Below are 18,146 nucleotides of genomic sequence, written 5' to 3' on the forward strand. Positions count from 1 at the left end.
TTTGTATAGAGGAAGGCAACTGATTTGTTTGAGTTAATTTTATACCCAGCCACTTTGCTGAGTTGTTTACCAGACTTAGTAGTTCTCTAAGGGAAATTTTGTGGTATTTTAAGTACACAATCACACCATCTGAAAATAGTGATATTTTGACTTCTTCCTTTCCAATTTGTAACTCTTTGAGCTCCTTTTGCTGTCTGATTGCTCTGGCTAGAACTTCAAGAACTATATTGAATAAGTAGGGAAAGAGTGGACAGCCTTGTCTAGTCCCTGATTTTAGTCAGAATGCTTCAAGTTTCTCTCCATTTACTTTGATGTTGGCTACTGGTTTGCTGTATATGGCTTTTACTATGTTTACATGTGGGCCTTGAATTCCTGATCTTTCCAGGACTGTTATCATGAAGGGGTGTTGAATTTTGTCAAATGCTTTCTCAGCATCTAACGAGATGATCATGTGGATTTTTTCTTTGAGTTTGCTTATGTAGTAGATTATATTGATGGATTTCCATATATTGAGCCATCCCTGCATACCTGGGATGAAGCCTATTTGATCATGATGGATGATTGTTTTGATGTGTTCTTGGATTCAGTTTGCAAGAATTTTATTGAGTATTTTTGTGTCAATATTCATAAGGGAAATTTGTCTGAAGTTCTCTTTCTTTGTTGGATCTTTTTGTGGTTTAGATATAAGCATAATTGTGGCTTCAGAGAAGGAATTTAGTAGTGTTCCTTCTGTTTCTATTTTTTAGAATAGTTTGAACAGTATTGGTATGAGGTCTTCTGCACTAAACCCATCTGGTCCTGGGCTTTTTTTGGTTGGGAGACTTTTCATAACTCCTTCTATTTCTTTAGGACTTATGGGACAGTTTAGATGGTTTATCTGATCCTGATTTAATTTTGTACTTGATATCTGTCTAGAAAATTGTCCATTTCCTCCAGATTTTCCAGTTTTGTTCAATATAGGCTTTTTGTTGTAGAATCTGATGATTTTTTTTAATTTCCTCAGATTCTGTTTTTATGTCTCCCTTTTCTTTTCTGATTTTGTTAATTTGGTTACTCTCTCTGTTTCCTCTGGTTACTCTAAGGGTTTATCTATCTGGTTCATTTTATCAAAGAACCAGCTTTTATTTCTGCTGATTCTTTCAATAGTCTTTTTTGTTTCTACTTGTTTGATTTCAGTCCTGAGTTTGATTACTTCCTGCTGTTTACTCCTCTGGGATGTATTTGATTCTTTTTGTTCTAGGGCTTTTTGGTGTGCTGTCAAGCTCCTAATGTATGCTCTCTCCAGTTTCTTTTGTTAGGCACTCAGAGCTATGAGGTTTCCTCTTAGCACTGCTTTCATTGTGTCCCATAATGTTGTGCCTTTATTTTCATTAAATTCTTAAAAGTCTTTAATTTCTTTATTTCTTCTTTGACCAAGTTATCATTGGTAGAATATTGTTCAATTTCCATGTATATGTGTGCTTTCTGTCATTATTGTTGTTATTGAAGACCAGCCTTAGTTCGTTATGATCTGATAGGATGCATGGAATTATTTGACCCTTCTTGTGCCTGTTGAGGCCTTTTTTGTGACTGATTAAATGGTCAGTTTTGGAGAAGGTACCATGAAGTGCCGAGAAGGTATATTCTTTTGTTTCAAGATGAAATGTTCTATAAATATATGTTAAATCCATCTGGTTCATAACTTCTGTTTGTTCCTCTATGGCTCTTTTTAGTTTTAGTTTCTATGATCTGTCCATTGATGAGAGTGGGGTGCTGAAGTCTTCCACTATTGTTGTGTGAGGTGCAATGTTTGTTTTGAGCTTTAGTAAGCTTTCTGTTATGAATGTAGGTGCCCTTGCAATTGGAGCACAGATATTAAGGATTATGAGTTCATCTTGGTGCCTTTTCCTTTGATGAATATAAAATGTCCTTCCTTATCTTTTTTGATAACTTTTGGCTGGAAGTCAATTTTATTTGATATTAGAATGGCTGCTCCATCTTGTTTCTTGGGACCATTTGCTTGGAAAATTGTTTTCCAGCCTTTTACTCTGAGATAGTGTCTATCTTTTTCATTAAGGTGTGTTTCCTATATGCAGCAAAATGCTGGGTCCTCTCTATGTATCCAGTTTGTTAGTCTATGCCTCTTTATTGGGGAATTGAGTCCATCGATATTTAAAGATATTAAGGAATAGTGATCGTTTCTTCTTATTTTTGTTGTTAGAGGTGAAATTATGTTTGTGTGTCTCTCTTCTTTTGGTTGCATTGCAAGGAGATTACTTTCTAGTTTTTTCTATGGTGTAGTTTCCCTCCTTGTGTTGGAGTTTTCCGTGCATTATCCTTTATAGGACTGGATTTGTAGAAAGATATTGTATAAATTTGGTTTTGTCATGGAATATCTTGGGTTTCTCCATCTATGTTAATTGAGAGTTTTGCTGGATATAGTACCCTGGGCTGGCACTTCTGTTCTCTTAGGGTCTGTATGACATCTGTCCAGGATCTTCTGGCTTTCATAGTCTCTGGTAAGAAGTCTGGCATATTTCTGATAGTTCTGCCTTTATATGTTACTTGACCTTTTTCCCTTACTGCTTGTAATATTCTTTCTTTGTTTTGAGCTCTTGGCAGTTTCACTATTATATGACAGAAGGAATTTCTTTTCTGGTCTAATCTATGTGGAGTTCTTAAGGCTTCTTGTAAGTTTATAAACATCTCTTTCTTTTGTTAGGGAAGTTTTCTTCTATAATTTTGTTGAAGATATTTACTGGCCTTTTGATTTGGGAATCTTCACTCTATTCTCTATTTATCCTTAGGTTTGATCTTCTTATTGTGTCCTGAATTTTCTGGATGAAAAAGTATTAGGAGCTTTTTCAGCTTTACATTATCTTTGATGGTGCATCAATGTTTTCTATGGTATCTTCCTCCCCTGAGATTCTCTCCTCTTGTATTCTGTTGGTGATGCTTGCATCTATGACTTGTGATCTCTTTTCTAGGTTTTCTATCTCCAGGGTTGTCTCCCTTTGTGGTTTCTTTATTGTTCCTATTTCCATTTGTAAATCTTGGATGGTTTTGTTCAATTCCTTCACCTGTTTGGTTGTGTTTTCCCCTAATTCTTTAAGGGATGTTTATGTTTCCTCTTTAAGGGTTTCTACTTGTTTACCTGTGTTGTCCTGAATTTTTTTAAGGGAGTTATTTATGTCCTTCTTAAAGTCCTTCATCATAATCATGAAATGTGATTTTAAATCCAAATCTTGCTTTTCCAGTGTGTTTGGATATCCAGTATTTACTTTGGTGGGAGAACTGGGCTCTGATGATGCCAAGTAGTCTTGGTTTCTGTTGCTTAGGTTCCTGTGCTTGCCTCTCGCCATCAGGTTGTGTCTGGTGTTAGCTTGTCTTGCTGTCTCTGTCAGTGGCTTGACCATCCTAAAAGCTTGTGTTTCAGCACTCCTGTAGACCTGTTTTCTTTCAGTCAGAACGGAGAACAGAGAGCTGCTCCTTGATTTGTGTGTCCTAACGCCTCCAGGTGGGTGGCAGAAGAGTTGGTGTTACCTATGTTCTCAGGTGTGTCAGTACTCCTGGCAACTGGCTTTTGGCTCTAAGCACAGGCAGAAACTAGAGGGTGTAGGGAGCGGCTAAAGATGGCGCCGACATCCGGTGGTCGTTTGTGGTAAACACCTACAGCGCATGTGTTGGCAGACCCCCAGCACCTACAAGGCCAGGGTGATATTCATGCTAAATAGGTATTTCATGCTCCACCAATCCCCAGTGGACAAATTTACAGCCACAGCCTGTCTTGTATTTAAGGCGAGTGCCTTTGTTCCCCGGGGTCCCTGTACTATCAATGAGGTGTTCCTGCAATAAAGGCTGATGGGATCTCATAAAACTACAAAGCTTCTGTAAGGCAAAGGACACGGTGGTTAGGACAAAACGGCAACCAACAGATTGGGAAAAGATCTTTACCAATCCTACAACAGATAGAGGCCTTATATCCAAAATATACAAAGAACTCAAGAAGTTAGACCGCAGGGAAACAAATAACCCTATTAAAAAATGGGGTTCAGAGCTAAACAAAGAATTCACAGCTGAGGAATGCCGAATGGCTGAGAAAAACCTAAAGAAATGTTCAACATCTTTAGTCATAAGGGAAATGCAAATCAAAACAACCCTGAGATTTCACCTCACACCAGTGAGAATGGCTAAGATCAAAAACTCAGGGGACAACAGATGCTGGCGAGGATGTGGAGGAAGAGGAACACTCCTCCATTGTTGGTGGGATTGCAAACTGGTACAACCATTCTGGAAATCAGTCTGGAGAATCCTCAGAAAATTGGACATTGAACTGCCTGAGGATCCAGCTATACCTCTCTTGGGCATATACCCAAAAGATGCTTCAACATATAAAAGAGACACGTGCTCCACTATGTTCATCGCAGCCTTATTTATAATAGCCAGAAGCTGGAAAGAACCCAGATGCCCTTCAACAGAGGAATGGATACAGAAAATGTGGTACATCTACACAATGGAATATTACTCAGCTATCAAAAACAACGACTTTATGAAATTCGTAGGCAAATGGTTGGAACTGGAAAACATCATCCTGAGTGAGCTAACCCAATCACAGAAAGACATACATGGTATGCACTCATTGATAAGTGGCTATTAGCCCAAATGCTTGAATTACCCTAGATGCCTAGAGCAAATGAAACTCAAGACAGATGATCAAAATGTGAATGCTTCACTCCTTCTTTAAAAGGGGAACAAGAATACCCTTGGCAGGGAAGAAAGAGGCAAAGATTAAAACAGAGACTGAAGGAACACCCATTCAGAGTCTGCCCCACAGGTGGCCCATACATATATAGCCACCCAATTAGACAAGATGGATGAAGCAAAGAAGTGCAGACCGACAGGAGCCGGATGTAGATCGCTCCTAAGAGACACAGCCAGAATACAGCAAATACAGAGGCGAATGCCAGCAGCAAACCACTGAACTGAGAATAGGACCCCCGTTGAAGGAATCAGAGAAAGAACTGGAAGAGCTTGAAGGGGCTCGAGACTCCATATGTACAACAATGTCAAGCAACCAGAGCTTCCAGGGACTAAGCCCCTACCCAAAGACTATACATGGACTGACCCTGGACTCTGACCTCATAGGTAGCAATGTATATCCTAGTAAGAGCACCAGTGGAAGGGGAAGTCCTGGGTCCTGCTAAGACTGAACCCCCAGTGAACTAGACTGGTGGGGGGAGGGCGGCAATGGGGGGAGGGTTGGGAGGGGAACACCCATAAGGAAGGGGAGGGGGGAGGGGGATGTTTGCCCGGATACCGGGAAAGGGAATAACACTTGAAATGAATATAAGAAATACTCAAGTTAATAAAAAAAAAAAAAAAAGGCTGATTGAGAAGGATTCAACGGTGTTGCGTCTTCCTTGCCGGTCGAGGTGGGCGCGACAAGAGGGTTCCTGCCTCTGATTGCTCCTAGGTTCCTGTGCCCAGAGGGCACACAGAGCACTAGGTGAGTTCCTCTTGGGCCAAGAATGTGAATAGAAGTGGCAGTCTCCCCTGAGCTCTCAATATTATCTGCAAATCCCCCACAGGATTTGGGTACAAAGAGCTGTTGGACCAGCTCGGTTCAGTTCAGTTCAGTTCTGGGGGCAGGCAGAAACCAGGAGGTTCTTGCCATGACTGCTTCTATATTCCTGTATCCAAAGGGCACTAGGTAGGTTCCTCTTGGGCCAGGAATATTAGCAGAAGTGGTTCCAGAAGGCTTTTGAACATAGTAACAGACTTCCTGAACTGAGGAAACATTAAAAATCTACAGGAGAAAAATTATTGGAATTTATAGAAAAGATTACAATGAATCTTGTACAGTGTACTCCTTAATAGTACCTGTTCCCACTAGCCAGAAAAAAAAAGAACAAAAAAGAAAATGTTTTTAATATTTATTACAACTTGCTGATATTTTTTATCCTATAAGTGAGTGTTTTGCCTGCATGTATGTTTTTGTACCATTTGTGTTTCTGGATCCCACAGATTTCAGAAGAGAGAATCAGATCCCCTAGAACTGTAGTTACAGATGGTTGTGAACTACCATATGTATGCTGAGATTGAACCTACGTCATCTGGAAGAAGAACAAGTGATCTTAACTGCTGGGCTGTCTCTCCAGTACTGATTTTTTAAATAGAAATATGCTCCATGTTTCCTGAACAAATTGTTTGAAAGGACAAGAGTCTCAAGAGAAATACAGTATTGCAATAGAAAAATATACAAATATTCAAATGCTAAAGAAATATTAAAATGAATACTACTCTAGTTCCTCTTAAATCTTTAAGAAAAAGCCTAAAAGATCAAACTGTTTCAAATGTGTGGAGTCCCTGATAGGAACCCAAAACTCTTCAAGGAATACAGATAAACTCAGCAACCATGATGTAAAAAATAAAATGTTTGTTATCCAACCAAAATTATCAGACATGCAAAGAACAAATATAATGTATAATTAAAACAAAAATTGATAAATGGTGAACTAGAATTGATATGTTAATATTAGCATGCAACATGGTGGTACATACCTTTAATCCCAGCACTCAGGAGGCAGAAGCAGGCAGATTTATGTGAATTTGAGACCAATCTGATTTACAAAATGAGTCCAGTACAGCCAGGGTTCTGTTACACAGAGAAACCCCTATCTCAAAAAAAAGTTTTATTAGCATTAAAGTATATCCCTATTTAAAAATTCTCAATAGGAAAAAAAATCCCTTAACCTTGTGGAGCATATCTTTAAGAGAAGAAAGCTGACATTAGATTTAGTGATGGAAAACTCAATGCTTTGACCTTAAGGTCAAGAATTCAAAAAGATATCCTTTCTCATCAACATACTAGAGTTTCCAGCCAGTGTAATAAGACAAGAAAATGAAATGAATTAAAGACATCCTAATGGAAAAGAAGAAGTAAAGCTCTCTTTATTTATAGACAACATTATCTGTGTATACTCTCTGATGAAATCTATAAAATTAATAAATAAAAAAAATAAAGAGTTTCAAAAGAGTACAGGTAAAAGATGAATTCATAGTCAAATGTCTTTCAATACATTAGTATTTAAAAAGCATAAGTTCAAATTAAAAAGCAAGGTCACTTATGGCATCCCAAGATATTTAATAATTATTGATAAGTAAAAAGATTTTTGTTACAGTGAAATATAACAGAACTGCTGCCTTCAGGAGAATTTCTAAGTAAAGAAACAAACAATAACAAAAACAAATAATAAACGTGTAATATGAACAACTCTATTAACTTCTGTCTTCAATTTGGTCACCCAGTCTTCTATTTGTGAGAAAGACCTAACAAGTAATAAAATAATTCTGTAAATTTTACCAGCATCACCAAGATTCTTAATGATACCAGAATAACTCTTTGTTTGGTGCCTGAGAAGGGGGTTAGGTGGTTTTAATCCATATTTGAGGTTCTTTCATCTAATGAACCAGTTCTGTCACATATTTGACAGGGTCTGGGAACTTACAAAAGAATAAGTTCCCTAAATAAGGCTTTTCATGGCTGAGCCATCACTAATCCAACAAGACAGACTCAGAATCATTTTTTTTTTTTGTCCTTTTCAAGAGTATGACTCAGGAGCTGATTAATTAAAATCCAAGTATAATCAAGACTTTAAGTAAGATATTTCAAATTCTTTAGTAGAAAGAAGCCAAATTCTTAAGCATTCAGTTATAAACACTTTTTTTCCCCGCTTAGTTTATAAAAAGCAGCATTTAGAGTCTACTAGCTACATTCAACAAACAAGTTTTGAATGCTTGTGACAATTCACTGAACATAACACTGCTTACATGACTGGATCTGCTCTGAACCTAGATCTTGTGTTTACTTTCATTTTATCTATACTAGGCAAGAATATTGCCTAGGCTGGCCTCTTACTGGGGAGACATATTTAGCAAAGTGAAATCACACCAGCTATTTCAGCTAAGACCCAGACCAGCCTACCAATTATCACAAATTCTAGTTATGAGGACAAGTCCAGCTATGTCAGCAGATTTATGCAGCCAACTGCTCCTCTTAATTGTTAGTTGGCACTGGCATTTAATATTAATAATTTAATATGCTACAGTATTGACAACAGAGAAATGATATGTCTTTTACTCATTTTTCTAAAGCTCAGATAGGGCAATCTATAGTGAAAGTTCTATAGTTTCCACCAGCTTGTTTCCTATGTAAATTTCTCTATCATAGTCTGACACTTGCATTTCTCTTCAGATATAGATATTTGTGAGTGGCTTGCTTGCAAATCAAAGACTTTCTTAGCCATTCTTCTGCTCTGCACCCTCTAGCATCATCCCTGCTTTCAGAATATAGTCTTCATTCCACACTCTGAGTCACATCTTCCTGTAGCCAAGACAAAACAGCAAGTTCAATTCTACTTGCATGAATGACCTCTTCAAGGAAGCATGGTATCTTTGTTCATGGAAAGCTTTTTCTACTTTAATATTAGTTTGGTTAAATATACCAAAATGTATCAAAATAAAATAGTTTATATAGTTAAACATGAACATCTTGTTTTCCCAATTGATAAAAAGTTAAGAGAGCTAACGAGAGGAGAGGATGGGTAGAAAAACTAGTAATACATTTAGAGAAAGATCAATTCAGGCTTCTAGAGAAATCTAGAGCTGGGTGTTATGGGCAAAAAGGCAAAATGACACTGTGGGAAGAGTGAGTACAGCTGATCTTTAACTTTATACCAATGACAAAATAGGTGTACAGGATTATCTGTAAAACATTAGATATAAACTCAAACCTCCTGAAAGTGGTCATTGTCATGTATTACTTGATATTTATGTTAGCACTTTTGACTAAAATAACTAAATAAAAAGTACCTTTCAGACCTGGGGGTATAGCTCAGTGGTGCTTGTCTAGAATCCACAAGGCCTTACTTAGTTCAATCCCCGGTGTTGGGGGTGGGCTTTGCATATTTCCATGCTTACACCTGATTGACTAAGAATTCAATGTAGAATCCTCAGAAACTCAGCCTTGGATGCATGGCTGAACATTTTTGTTATTGTTCTCCAGGGTTTCATGTGTGTGTGTGTGTGTGTGTGTGTGTGTGTGTGTGTGTGTGTGTGCGTGTGTGTGTGTGTATGTGTGTGTGTGTGTGTGTCTGTGTGTGTGTGTATGAAGGGAGTTATTTGTTTGAGATACTAAGTATTAAAATTAGGGTTGCACACAAAATCTACCACTAAGCTATATCCCCAGTCCTCAGTCCCCAGTCCCATCTACTTTTTATTTTTATTTTGGGGGTGGTGTCTCAACAGGTTGGCTCACTTGAACTTAGGATCTTCTTGTTTCAGCCTTTCAAGTACCTGAGATTATATGTACTTCTCTTAGTGATCCGTTTTTTTATATAATAAACCCAAATCAAATTCATACCTACCCCATCACCCCTGTGGTTAGAAACTAATTTTCATATTGACTTTATCTAAGCATGCTCACTTAACACACATGAAGTCTGAACTTATAAACCTTTCAGGAATGACTTAAAATGAGTTTTACTTTTGAAAATATATCCCTCAAGGTACTAATTTCTAGAGTCTATACAGATAGAATATAAAGGGTACAGACCACCACCACCACCACCACCACCACCAAACAACAACTAGTTCCTGCTCTTAAATGCCTGGATTCAATCCAAAGATACCAAAACCTGTCCAGAAATACCAAAGAAAGACATTTAAGGCATGAAGCAGCATGGGGAATATTAAGATGTTTGCTTCCTAGGAAGTATACAGTACTATGATATGAACCATAAATCTACCCAAGGAAAGACTCAGGAGAAAATGATATCCAATAAAAGTGAAATAGAAAGTCCTGGAATGACTGCTTACCTTTATACTGCCCTCATCCTAGCAGTGTCCTCTCTATCTTAATATCTCTCTTTCCCATACACAACCAAATCAGTCTGCTTTGATGTAGGACCCTTGAGTCATCTAAGTAGCCTGTTCTTATATAATAAACCCAAATCAAATTCACTCATTCATTCATTCTCTCTCTTTCTTTCTCTCTCTGTTTTCTTCTTTATACTCTGTGGGCTATCCCAATGAATTATACCAGAATCTAGTGGTCATCTCTTTGGCTTTTTATTTTCACAGAACATTTACTAATAACAAATCTTGATCAAGCATCCTCTAAAATAGCTCTTTAATATAACCATGTATACCCATCCCTGATGCATCTTTCTATGAGAGCCATTGTTCTTTATTCTTCCTTTGCTTGACCTGTTCCTCCCTTTGATTTATCTATTACAAATGCTCCTTACAATATATTGACCATACGTAATCTTTAAAAACACAAGGTAGATCATGTAATTCTTCAGCAAAATCCCTTCTCATGAACAACTATTGATTTCTTGCCCTTATCTCTAGACAAGTATCTTAGGTTTCTATTACTGGGGGAAAAACACCATAACCAAAAGCAACTTGGTAAGAAAGTTAAATCTTACAACTTTCAGGTCACACTCTATCACTGAAGTAAATCAGGACAAGAACTCAAGTCAGGAATATGAAGGCAGGAACAAAAGGAGAAGACATGAAGGGGTGCTGTTTACTAGCTTGTTCCCCATGGCTTGTTCTGCCTTCTTTCTCATAGTACCCAGGACCATCTATCTATTCATGGGTGACCCACCCACAATGGGCTGTGCCCACCTACATCAATAGCAAATTAATAAACTGCCCTACAGACTCGCCTACAGACCAGTCTATTAGAAGTATTTTATCTATTGTGATTCCCTCTTGTAATATAACTGTTGCTTATATCAAGTTGAAAAAAAAGCCTGTACAATTTTGACCTTTTTTAGTTCACGGTATCACATTTGCATCTAAACTTTATAAACTCTCAAGCTTAGCCTGCACTCTATATTTCTTGTTCTTTGACTGGATTTTATATAGTCTTTCTAGTTCAGATTGTTCTATTTTTTTCTAGGACTTCCTAAGCCAATAGAGACATTCCTCCTGAATACTGTTATCATTTTATAGAAATTAAACCCTTAGTTGCAAATGGTGAAACCAACTTTAACTAAGTAAAGAAGTACATAGATAGTTTAAATATTAGGTAGCTTACATAATCTGTGGAACAATTTAAAAATGGAGCTTTAGGAATTAACTATACAATTATTACCTAAGTTCCTCTACACACTATCTTAAGTGATCTCAGGACTATCATGAATGAACAGAACCTCCAATGAGTCAGGCACGAGTGCTACCACCACCCTCTTCTTCTGCCTATACTTGAGCATGTTCCCCTGCTGCAAGCAAGCTGGGAAAGTTCATAGTATTTTCTGAGTACTTGGATTGATTGCTCTACACAGCTTTGCTGTATAAGAAAAATTGGTTAAATTAAAAAATAATACAAAACTGGACCTGCCCTTCTTTTATTTAAATTTATTACATTTAAATTTATCCCTCAGTTTTCCTGAAAATGCTATCACTGCTGTCTCTTTCTTGTCTATTTTCCTAGGACTTCTGTGTGCACTATATGTCTGTCCTTAATAATAACAGTAGCTTAATATAAGTGTGGACATGTGAATAAAATGACATTATTTAGTCTCTGAGTGCAGAACAAAAGCAATGGTCAGGACAGTGATGGACAATAGGCAAACAGTGGTGATAAGCAGGAACATGTAGTGTTTCCTCTTTAAGAAAAACTAGCAGCCAAAGTTCTCAGCCTTGTATCAGGACCTGGATATTGAACTGTACCAAAGAAGGATAGTAGAGTTAAAACTTGCAATGACAATACCCCACACACCTTTAATGTTAACAATAGCTAAATTTCATCAAGCAATGCCCTGTCATCATGACAGTTACAACACAATGATAATGGCTGTGCTTTCTCTAACCAGTTCTAGATCATGTATAATAAATATAATTTTTAATAATTGAGTAAATGAATCACAGTGGTGATGATAGCAAAGAAATGGTGAACAGAGGTTTACACAAGAAAATGTGATGACTGAGGTCATCTCAGGACTCCCATGCCAGGCCCACAGGGCTCCTTTTTATCCAACTCACTTCTCCCTCCCCTTGGGAAGGATCCAAGTCTGTGGAAAACAGCCAAAGTACTGTTATGGAAACACCAAGTCCAAATAATGTACAAACATCTAAAGTACTGAAAGCCACTTCTGTTATCCTCCGTCAGCTGAGGGGTGGAGAGGGTTCCCAGAGACACCGGCTTCTCCAAGAAGGATTAGATTGCATACAAAAAAGCCCTGGCTAAGAACTTGCTTCCTTGTCCTACAGCTGGTACCAGAATTCTCTCTAGTCTTCACTGGAAGAAAATGTCTATCCAGTAAGTATCTCTGAGAGAGCTTTTATCATGACTTTGTGGTGGTAAATAGAGCATTTCAGGATATTCTAGAAAGATAGTACTGGGTTATGGCTTGCTTAAGACAGCACTTGGGCCTAACGTCTTCCTGGAGTGAACAGAACATACAAAGTTCACATTTAGATGATGGTGAGATCTGTATGACTCGCTATGGGCCTGGAAGGCAGTTATGAACACAGATATGAATTTAATGTCTTGCCTCGTCATTTGCTACCTGTGTGGCTTTGGCAAATTACATATGCTTTTAAGTCTAAATTACTTAACTTTTAAAGGTTTTTCAATTCCAGAAGTGATATCAAAATATGACTTACTCTACTGCATTGCTGAGAGATTTAAATGTTATAGTACAATATGAAATTCTTTTTATAAAGTGTCTAATAATAAGTGCTTGATAAAATGTAGTTAGAATTAGAAGTTCTAGCAGGTTAGGACTGTGCTTTAAGAAGTTATAAAATGGAAGCAAAACCAAGACATCAATAGGCACACACAAGTATAGAACCTGAGTCTCTCGATCTTCCTCTTGAAAGTACTATAGCTCTTGAGGATTGGTTGAGACATGAGATGATGGGGAAAACTAATAGCATAATATAGTGAATAACAAATGGTGGGGCACCTGACTCTGAATGCTGATCTCATTTTATGTGGATGAATGAGCCCATAAGTAGGTCAGCAGTGCCTCAGCTGCGTGTCTCCAGGCAGGTAGTTCTTGTAAAGAATCTTGTGTCACAATTCAGGAGTAGAAGTGAACACAGCCAGGTTAATTGATAAATTTTCAGAAACATGAAAAACTGCATGAAGTAGGATTTGGACAATATGGCCATTTTTATTTAAAGTGGCAACATTTTCTTTGACATGAAAGGAAGGACCTGAGAAGCACCTCATAAAACTCTAAGTGGACTGGGCTACAGGTGAACTGCAAGGAGTCCTTAAAACACCTTTCTCCAAAACAGAGGCACTACCTCTGACCCCTTGAAATACTCTGAGAATCAACCTGTGCTTCTTTCTCATAACCCCCACATTTCAGAATTGAACACCCTGCTGGTGGCTACAAGAAACTATTTGAAACTGTGGAGGAACTGTCCACACCACTAACAGCTCATGTCACAGGTTGGTCTCATTGATCTTAGCTTGCTTGTTGATTATGTATTCTAAACTGGCACCATGTTATATAGCCTAGGTTGATGTAAACCATGACACCTTTTTTGTTTTATCCTCTGAGTACTAGGTTCAAACTATCATAGTTTGACTCTTCTGAAAGCTTTCTTTTCTGTCAAGATCATTTTTCTCAGGCTTCGTATTCATTTAGGTCTCTCAGTACAGGTTCTGCTTCTACAATGCAGGGAAGGGAGTATGGAGCTCATGTGTTGTTTTGTCTTCTACAATTTTTTACAAAGTAAAATAAAATAAACCTGTATATCAGTCTAGTGTAACTAGTGAATCTAGTGTAACTAGTGAGTTTTGACCAACCCAACTGCACATTGTCTTCTGACTTCCACATGCCTGCTTTGACGCATGGCCATACATATACACAGAGTGAATGATTTTTAAAAAATTGTAAGGATCTGAACCCAGGAGAAAAATGAAGAAAAAGATGGGGAGAAAATCAGATTTAAGACACCAGGGCTTTGAGAATTGCTTCTGATGTTACTTTTGAACTTCAGGTTTTGATATTATAACGTCTCCTGCCAGGAGATAGTAGCACAAACTTTTTTTTTACAGTTTCCTGGTTTTATCCTTATATTTATTATGCTTATAACATAAAATTTGATTAATACATTCATATATAGTTGTTTGCAGTGCAAGTGGAAAGTGCCACTAGAAAGGCATAAGAACTGGTAAGGTTGAGGAAGCCCAGACTCCAGGGTCTCAGGGACTTTAGTGTGGCAGAAGTGAACCCACTCCCTACCTGTCTCTGTTCTTGCTCTGGAACACAAGACCACACATCCACCAAGAGAACCGTGGGATGTCAGTCACATAATGCAGCACCTACATCTTTCATCATGCAGGTAAAGCATCACTAATATTTCAAATTCAGCCAAGAGAAAACATTTACTCCCACATCCCATCCCACTCCCCAAGGTTCATATAGTCTCTGTCCACAAGGAATAAAGCACACAAGTTATTTCTCCAAGGATCATCTAAGAGTGGCTGTCTTTACAGAGCTGTAACACTTGGGGAAGTGTTCTCTCTCCTGAAATATTCCACTGGATCTCAGGCTCTCACTGCCTGCAGAGCCTCAAACCAGAGCAGTAGCAGCTCACACCACTGGGATTGCCCCATCACTGTGGCTGACCTGGGACCTGGGCTATGGTCCTCCCAAACCTCTTTACTTCTCTTCTAAGGCCTGTAACACTCCTGGCATTCGTAGGCTGGGCAGGAGCCCGCTGGAATCTATTTGTCCCCCAGCTCCATTATAACTCCTCAGTTTGTTGTAAATAGATGTCTGATGCACCAGAGGGAAGCGGGAAGACAGCACACCACAGTTGTTCTATAATTGAAAAGCAAGTATTTTTGACATCTATGACAGCTATTGAGGCAGAATATAGTTCAGGATAATTAATAAGAAACTATCAGACCTTTCTTTCTTCTAAGAAACAGCCTACCCAACAACTAAATAATTGTAATTTGAGCTGCTAACTAGAGAACAACAAGATTCACAACATCAAGATAGGGAACCTTGTAATATTTAGAAAGAAATATTTAGATGGCTTTCTACATAGAAGGAAAAAGCTCCTGATTCCCTTAGCTGACACAGGCAATCCTCGTTTCAGAAAAGGTTTGCAGTTATAACAGAGTAAAACAGACAATATACAAAGGCATACATAAATAATATATTATTACCACTGTTATACTGATAAAGTATTTGTCAATTCTACTGTTAATTGAAAACAGTTTGATTCTTTATTCAAAAGATATGTAGAAAAACACTAAGATATGCAAAGATCACATCAACAGTAGTGACTCACATAGAGTAAAAGTGAACCTAAAGAGAGGGAAGGAGGATCCACAGAAACCAAAACTAAGCATCTGTGGATAGATAGAATAGATTTAAACCTTTTTAACCTAATCAAAAAAAGAAACCTAGTCATAGTTGTACATGCCTCTGACACCAGCACTTTGGAAACTAGGATCCTGAAAATTGCAGGCAACCACACCTACCCAGAAGGTAGCACAAACTTTTAACCCCAGCATTCGGGAGACATAGGCAGACAAGTTTCCATGAGTTTGAGCCCATTTTTGTCTATAAAATGAGTGCCAGAACAGCCCAGGCCTCACAGAGAAATCCTGTTTTGAGAGACAAACACAAAACGAAACCATAAAAAGAAATCATCTCCCCTCATTTACCTCTACTTTTACTTCCTCGGTGTAAATACATGATACTTAACTGAATTCCTTGAGAATAAAGATGGCACTTTTGTTATCTTCAATATGACACTGACTTGTTCAATGCCTACCATACAGGAAATGCCTTTTAAGTGTCTGTTCCATAAAAACCTTAAGAGAGCCTACTGACAAGTGTCTGAGAGTTTTGCTTTGAGGTGGTGGTGTTATGCCTGTTATATCAGAAGCACTTGCAGATGACAGTGTTGTTACTTTCCTATTATCTCACCATCTGTGAATCCTATGAGTGTAATTTCTTCACTCTCTAAAGACCAACATTTATTTTGTGGGGATATTGCAAAGACTAAGGTAATTTAGAATGATTCATTCTGTACCAGACACCAAGTAAGCAATAGGTAGGAGCTACCGTTAATATCAACTCTGTCCAAAGACCCCATGTGACCCATTTCTTGTTGAGTATAACAAGATGCTATGTGAAATGTCAGTGATTGGGCAAACCTTTCCTCTGCTTCTTGCTCTATAAAAGAGGAGAGAAGTGAACACCCCTCAACTAGATGGTGGCGTTACAATCTAGGTTTAGCATCAAACATTAGCTTTCAATCAAAGCAAATACTGTTTTCTAGTTTTTATTTAATGTCTGCTTGATGGTTGAACTTAACATGTAGACAACAATCTATTTGTTTTAAAATAAAGACCTGGTAAGGATTGAGCAAGCATGTACTTTTCTAGGGATAAGAGGACTGACCAAGACTCACTGTGAAATATGGAAGGCCCCAGTGACAATCTTGGTGTCCTTCAAATTTTTGATAAGGATACAAAAGCTCTTAGAGAAAGCAGGAGCATATTCTGCATCTGAATCCAGGTCCTGACATTCATCCCTGTACCTTATCTGCCACAAAGATTGAATTTCATAAAGGGTGTCCATTCACATCCCAAGATAAGTGGGAATTTTAGATTTTAAAAACTCAGCCAACATTCTTGCTGCTTCATTTAAAAGGTTCCTTGTAGATAGGTACAGTAGTGCACATCTTTAATTTCAGCATTCAAAGCACAGACGTGGGAATGTGAGGCCAGCTTGGTCTGTTTAACTGAGTATAGACCATCAAAAACCCCTGTCTCAAAAAAAGGTTTTGTTTTTTTTTAAATCAACGCACCTAGTTTTAGTATTTTGACCCATGTTCCTAATGTCTATTCCTATACTTTTTAAACCCCAAATTGCATAAGAAAAACTGATGCTCTAGCTAGAGGTAAGCTGACAAATGACAAATAGACTGACACCTAGAGAATCTAGTAAGTAGTACCACCTGATATCTCACTTTGCTGCAGGCAGGATTCCCCTCTGGCTCACTGGCAGTCTCCTTCGATGTGGGCCAGGGCTCTTTGAAGTTGGATCTGAGCCTTTTTATCACCTGTTTGATGGACAAGCCCTTTTGCACAAGTTTGACTTTAAGGAGGGCCATGTCACATACTACAGGAGGTAAGTCCTGTGTTCCATGACTGACCTCACCAGAGTAGAGCCTGCCTCAGTTCTCCTCCTGTTTGAACTTTCACCTTCATGAACCCGGAGAAGACCTCTAAATTCATTTCTTTCTTATTTCTTCATGGTCTAGCCAGGTTTGTATGTTTTCACAGTCACCTGAGAATGCTAAAATGAGATAATGGTGGTCAAGAGCTCAGAGCAAAACATGGCTGTCTTCAAATCCTGAATCCACCAGGCACCATTTTGTCTTAACTGTTCACATCTGGCAGGAAATTATTGGCCTCTAATTATTTTATCATCTGTAAAATGAAAGAAATGGTAGAATCTACTCTATAGAATCTACCCATGGCTAAATGAGAATAAAATATATAACTGATAGTAATAATTCAGTAAACACAAAAGCTGCTATTACTGTTGTGATTATTAGACTACTGGGTTATCTAGGTTCCTTTCATTTTTTAAGTGTCAGAAAGTTCTGAGAAACAAGCTGGTAACATGACTAAAAAGTGAAGGTACATGCCATTAAGACTTACATTAATTCAGTCCCCATATAATAGGAGAAAACTGCCTCCAGCAAGTTTTCCTCTCACCTCTGCATGCATTCCGTAGCTCCTGCATGAGCGCGTGTGTGTGCACGCACTCACACACACACTCACACACACACAAACACACACACAAATACACAAACACACACACAAACACAGACACACAAACACTCACACACACATGTTTAAAAATTATAAGGACTGGGAAAGGGAAAGGGTTTCACAAAGGAGGGCGGGACAAAGTATGTCACAGAAACACTAGATTAAGGGGTGAGAAGTAAGAGGAGAGACACAGGGAGAAAAAGAAAATTTTTAGTGAGTTGTTTGTGGAAAAAGTTGGAGCAATGACTCAGCAGCCAGAGGACCCAGGATTCAATTCTGAGCACCACTGTAGCTGCTGCTCACAATTGTCTGCAACTCTAAATCAAGGGGA

General features: G+C 38.2%; 1 protein-coding gene across 6 annotated transcripts in view; it reads left to right on the top strand.

Moving 5' to 3' along the window:
* Positions 1–12,112: 12,112 nt before the first annotated feature.
* Positions 12,113–18,146, top strand: part of Rpe65 (retinoid isomerohydrolase RPE65) — a 31,982-nt gene continuing 25,948 nt past the window's right edge. The window contains exons 1-3 of one of the 6 annotated variants that reach the window (XM_039103279.2): positions 12,113–12,310; positions 13,371–13,453; positions 17,015–17,165. In XM_039103279.2, the coding sequence (XP_038959207.1) occupies positions 12,300–12,310; positions 13,371–13,453; positions 17,015–17,165 (245 nt within the window). In that variant the 5' untranslated portion in view covers positions 12,113–12,299. The remainder of the gene's footprint in view (positions 12,311–13,370; positions 13,454–17,014; positions 17,166–18,146) is intronic. The other 5 variants (XM_039103280.2, XM_063282647.1, XM_039103283.2 and 2 more) reach the window with 5 other exon arrangements.

This window comes from Rattus norvegicus, chromosome 2, assembly GCF_036323735.1.
Source record: "Rattus norvegicus strain BN/NHsdMcwi chromosome 2, GRCr8, whole genome shotgun sequence".
Taxonomy (NCBI): domain Eukaryota; kingdom Metazoa; phylum Chordata; class Mammalia; order Rodentia; family Muridae; genus Rattus; species Rattus norvegicus.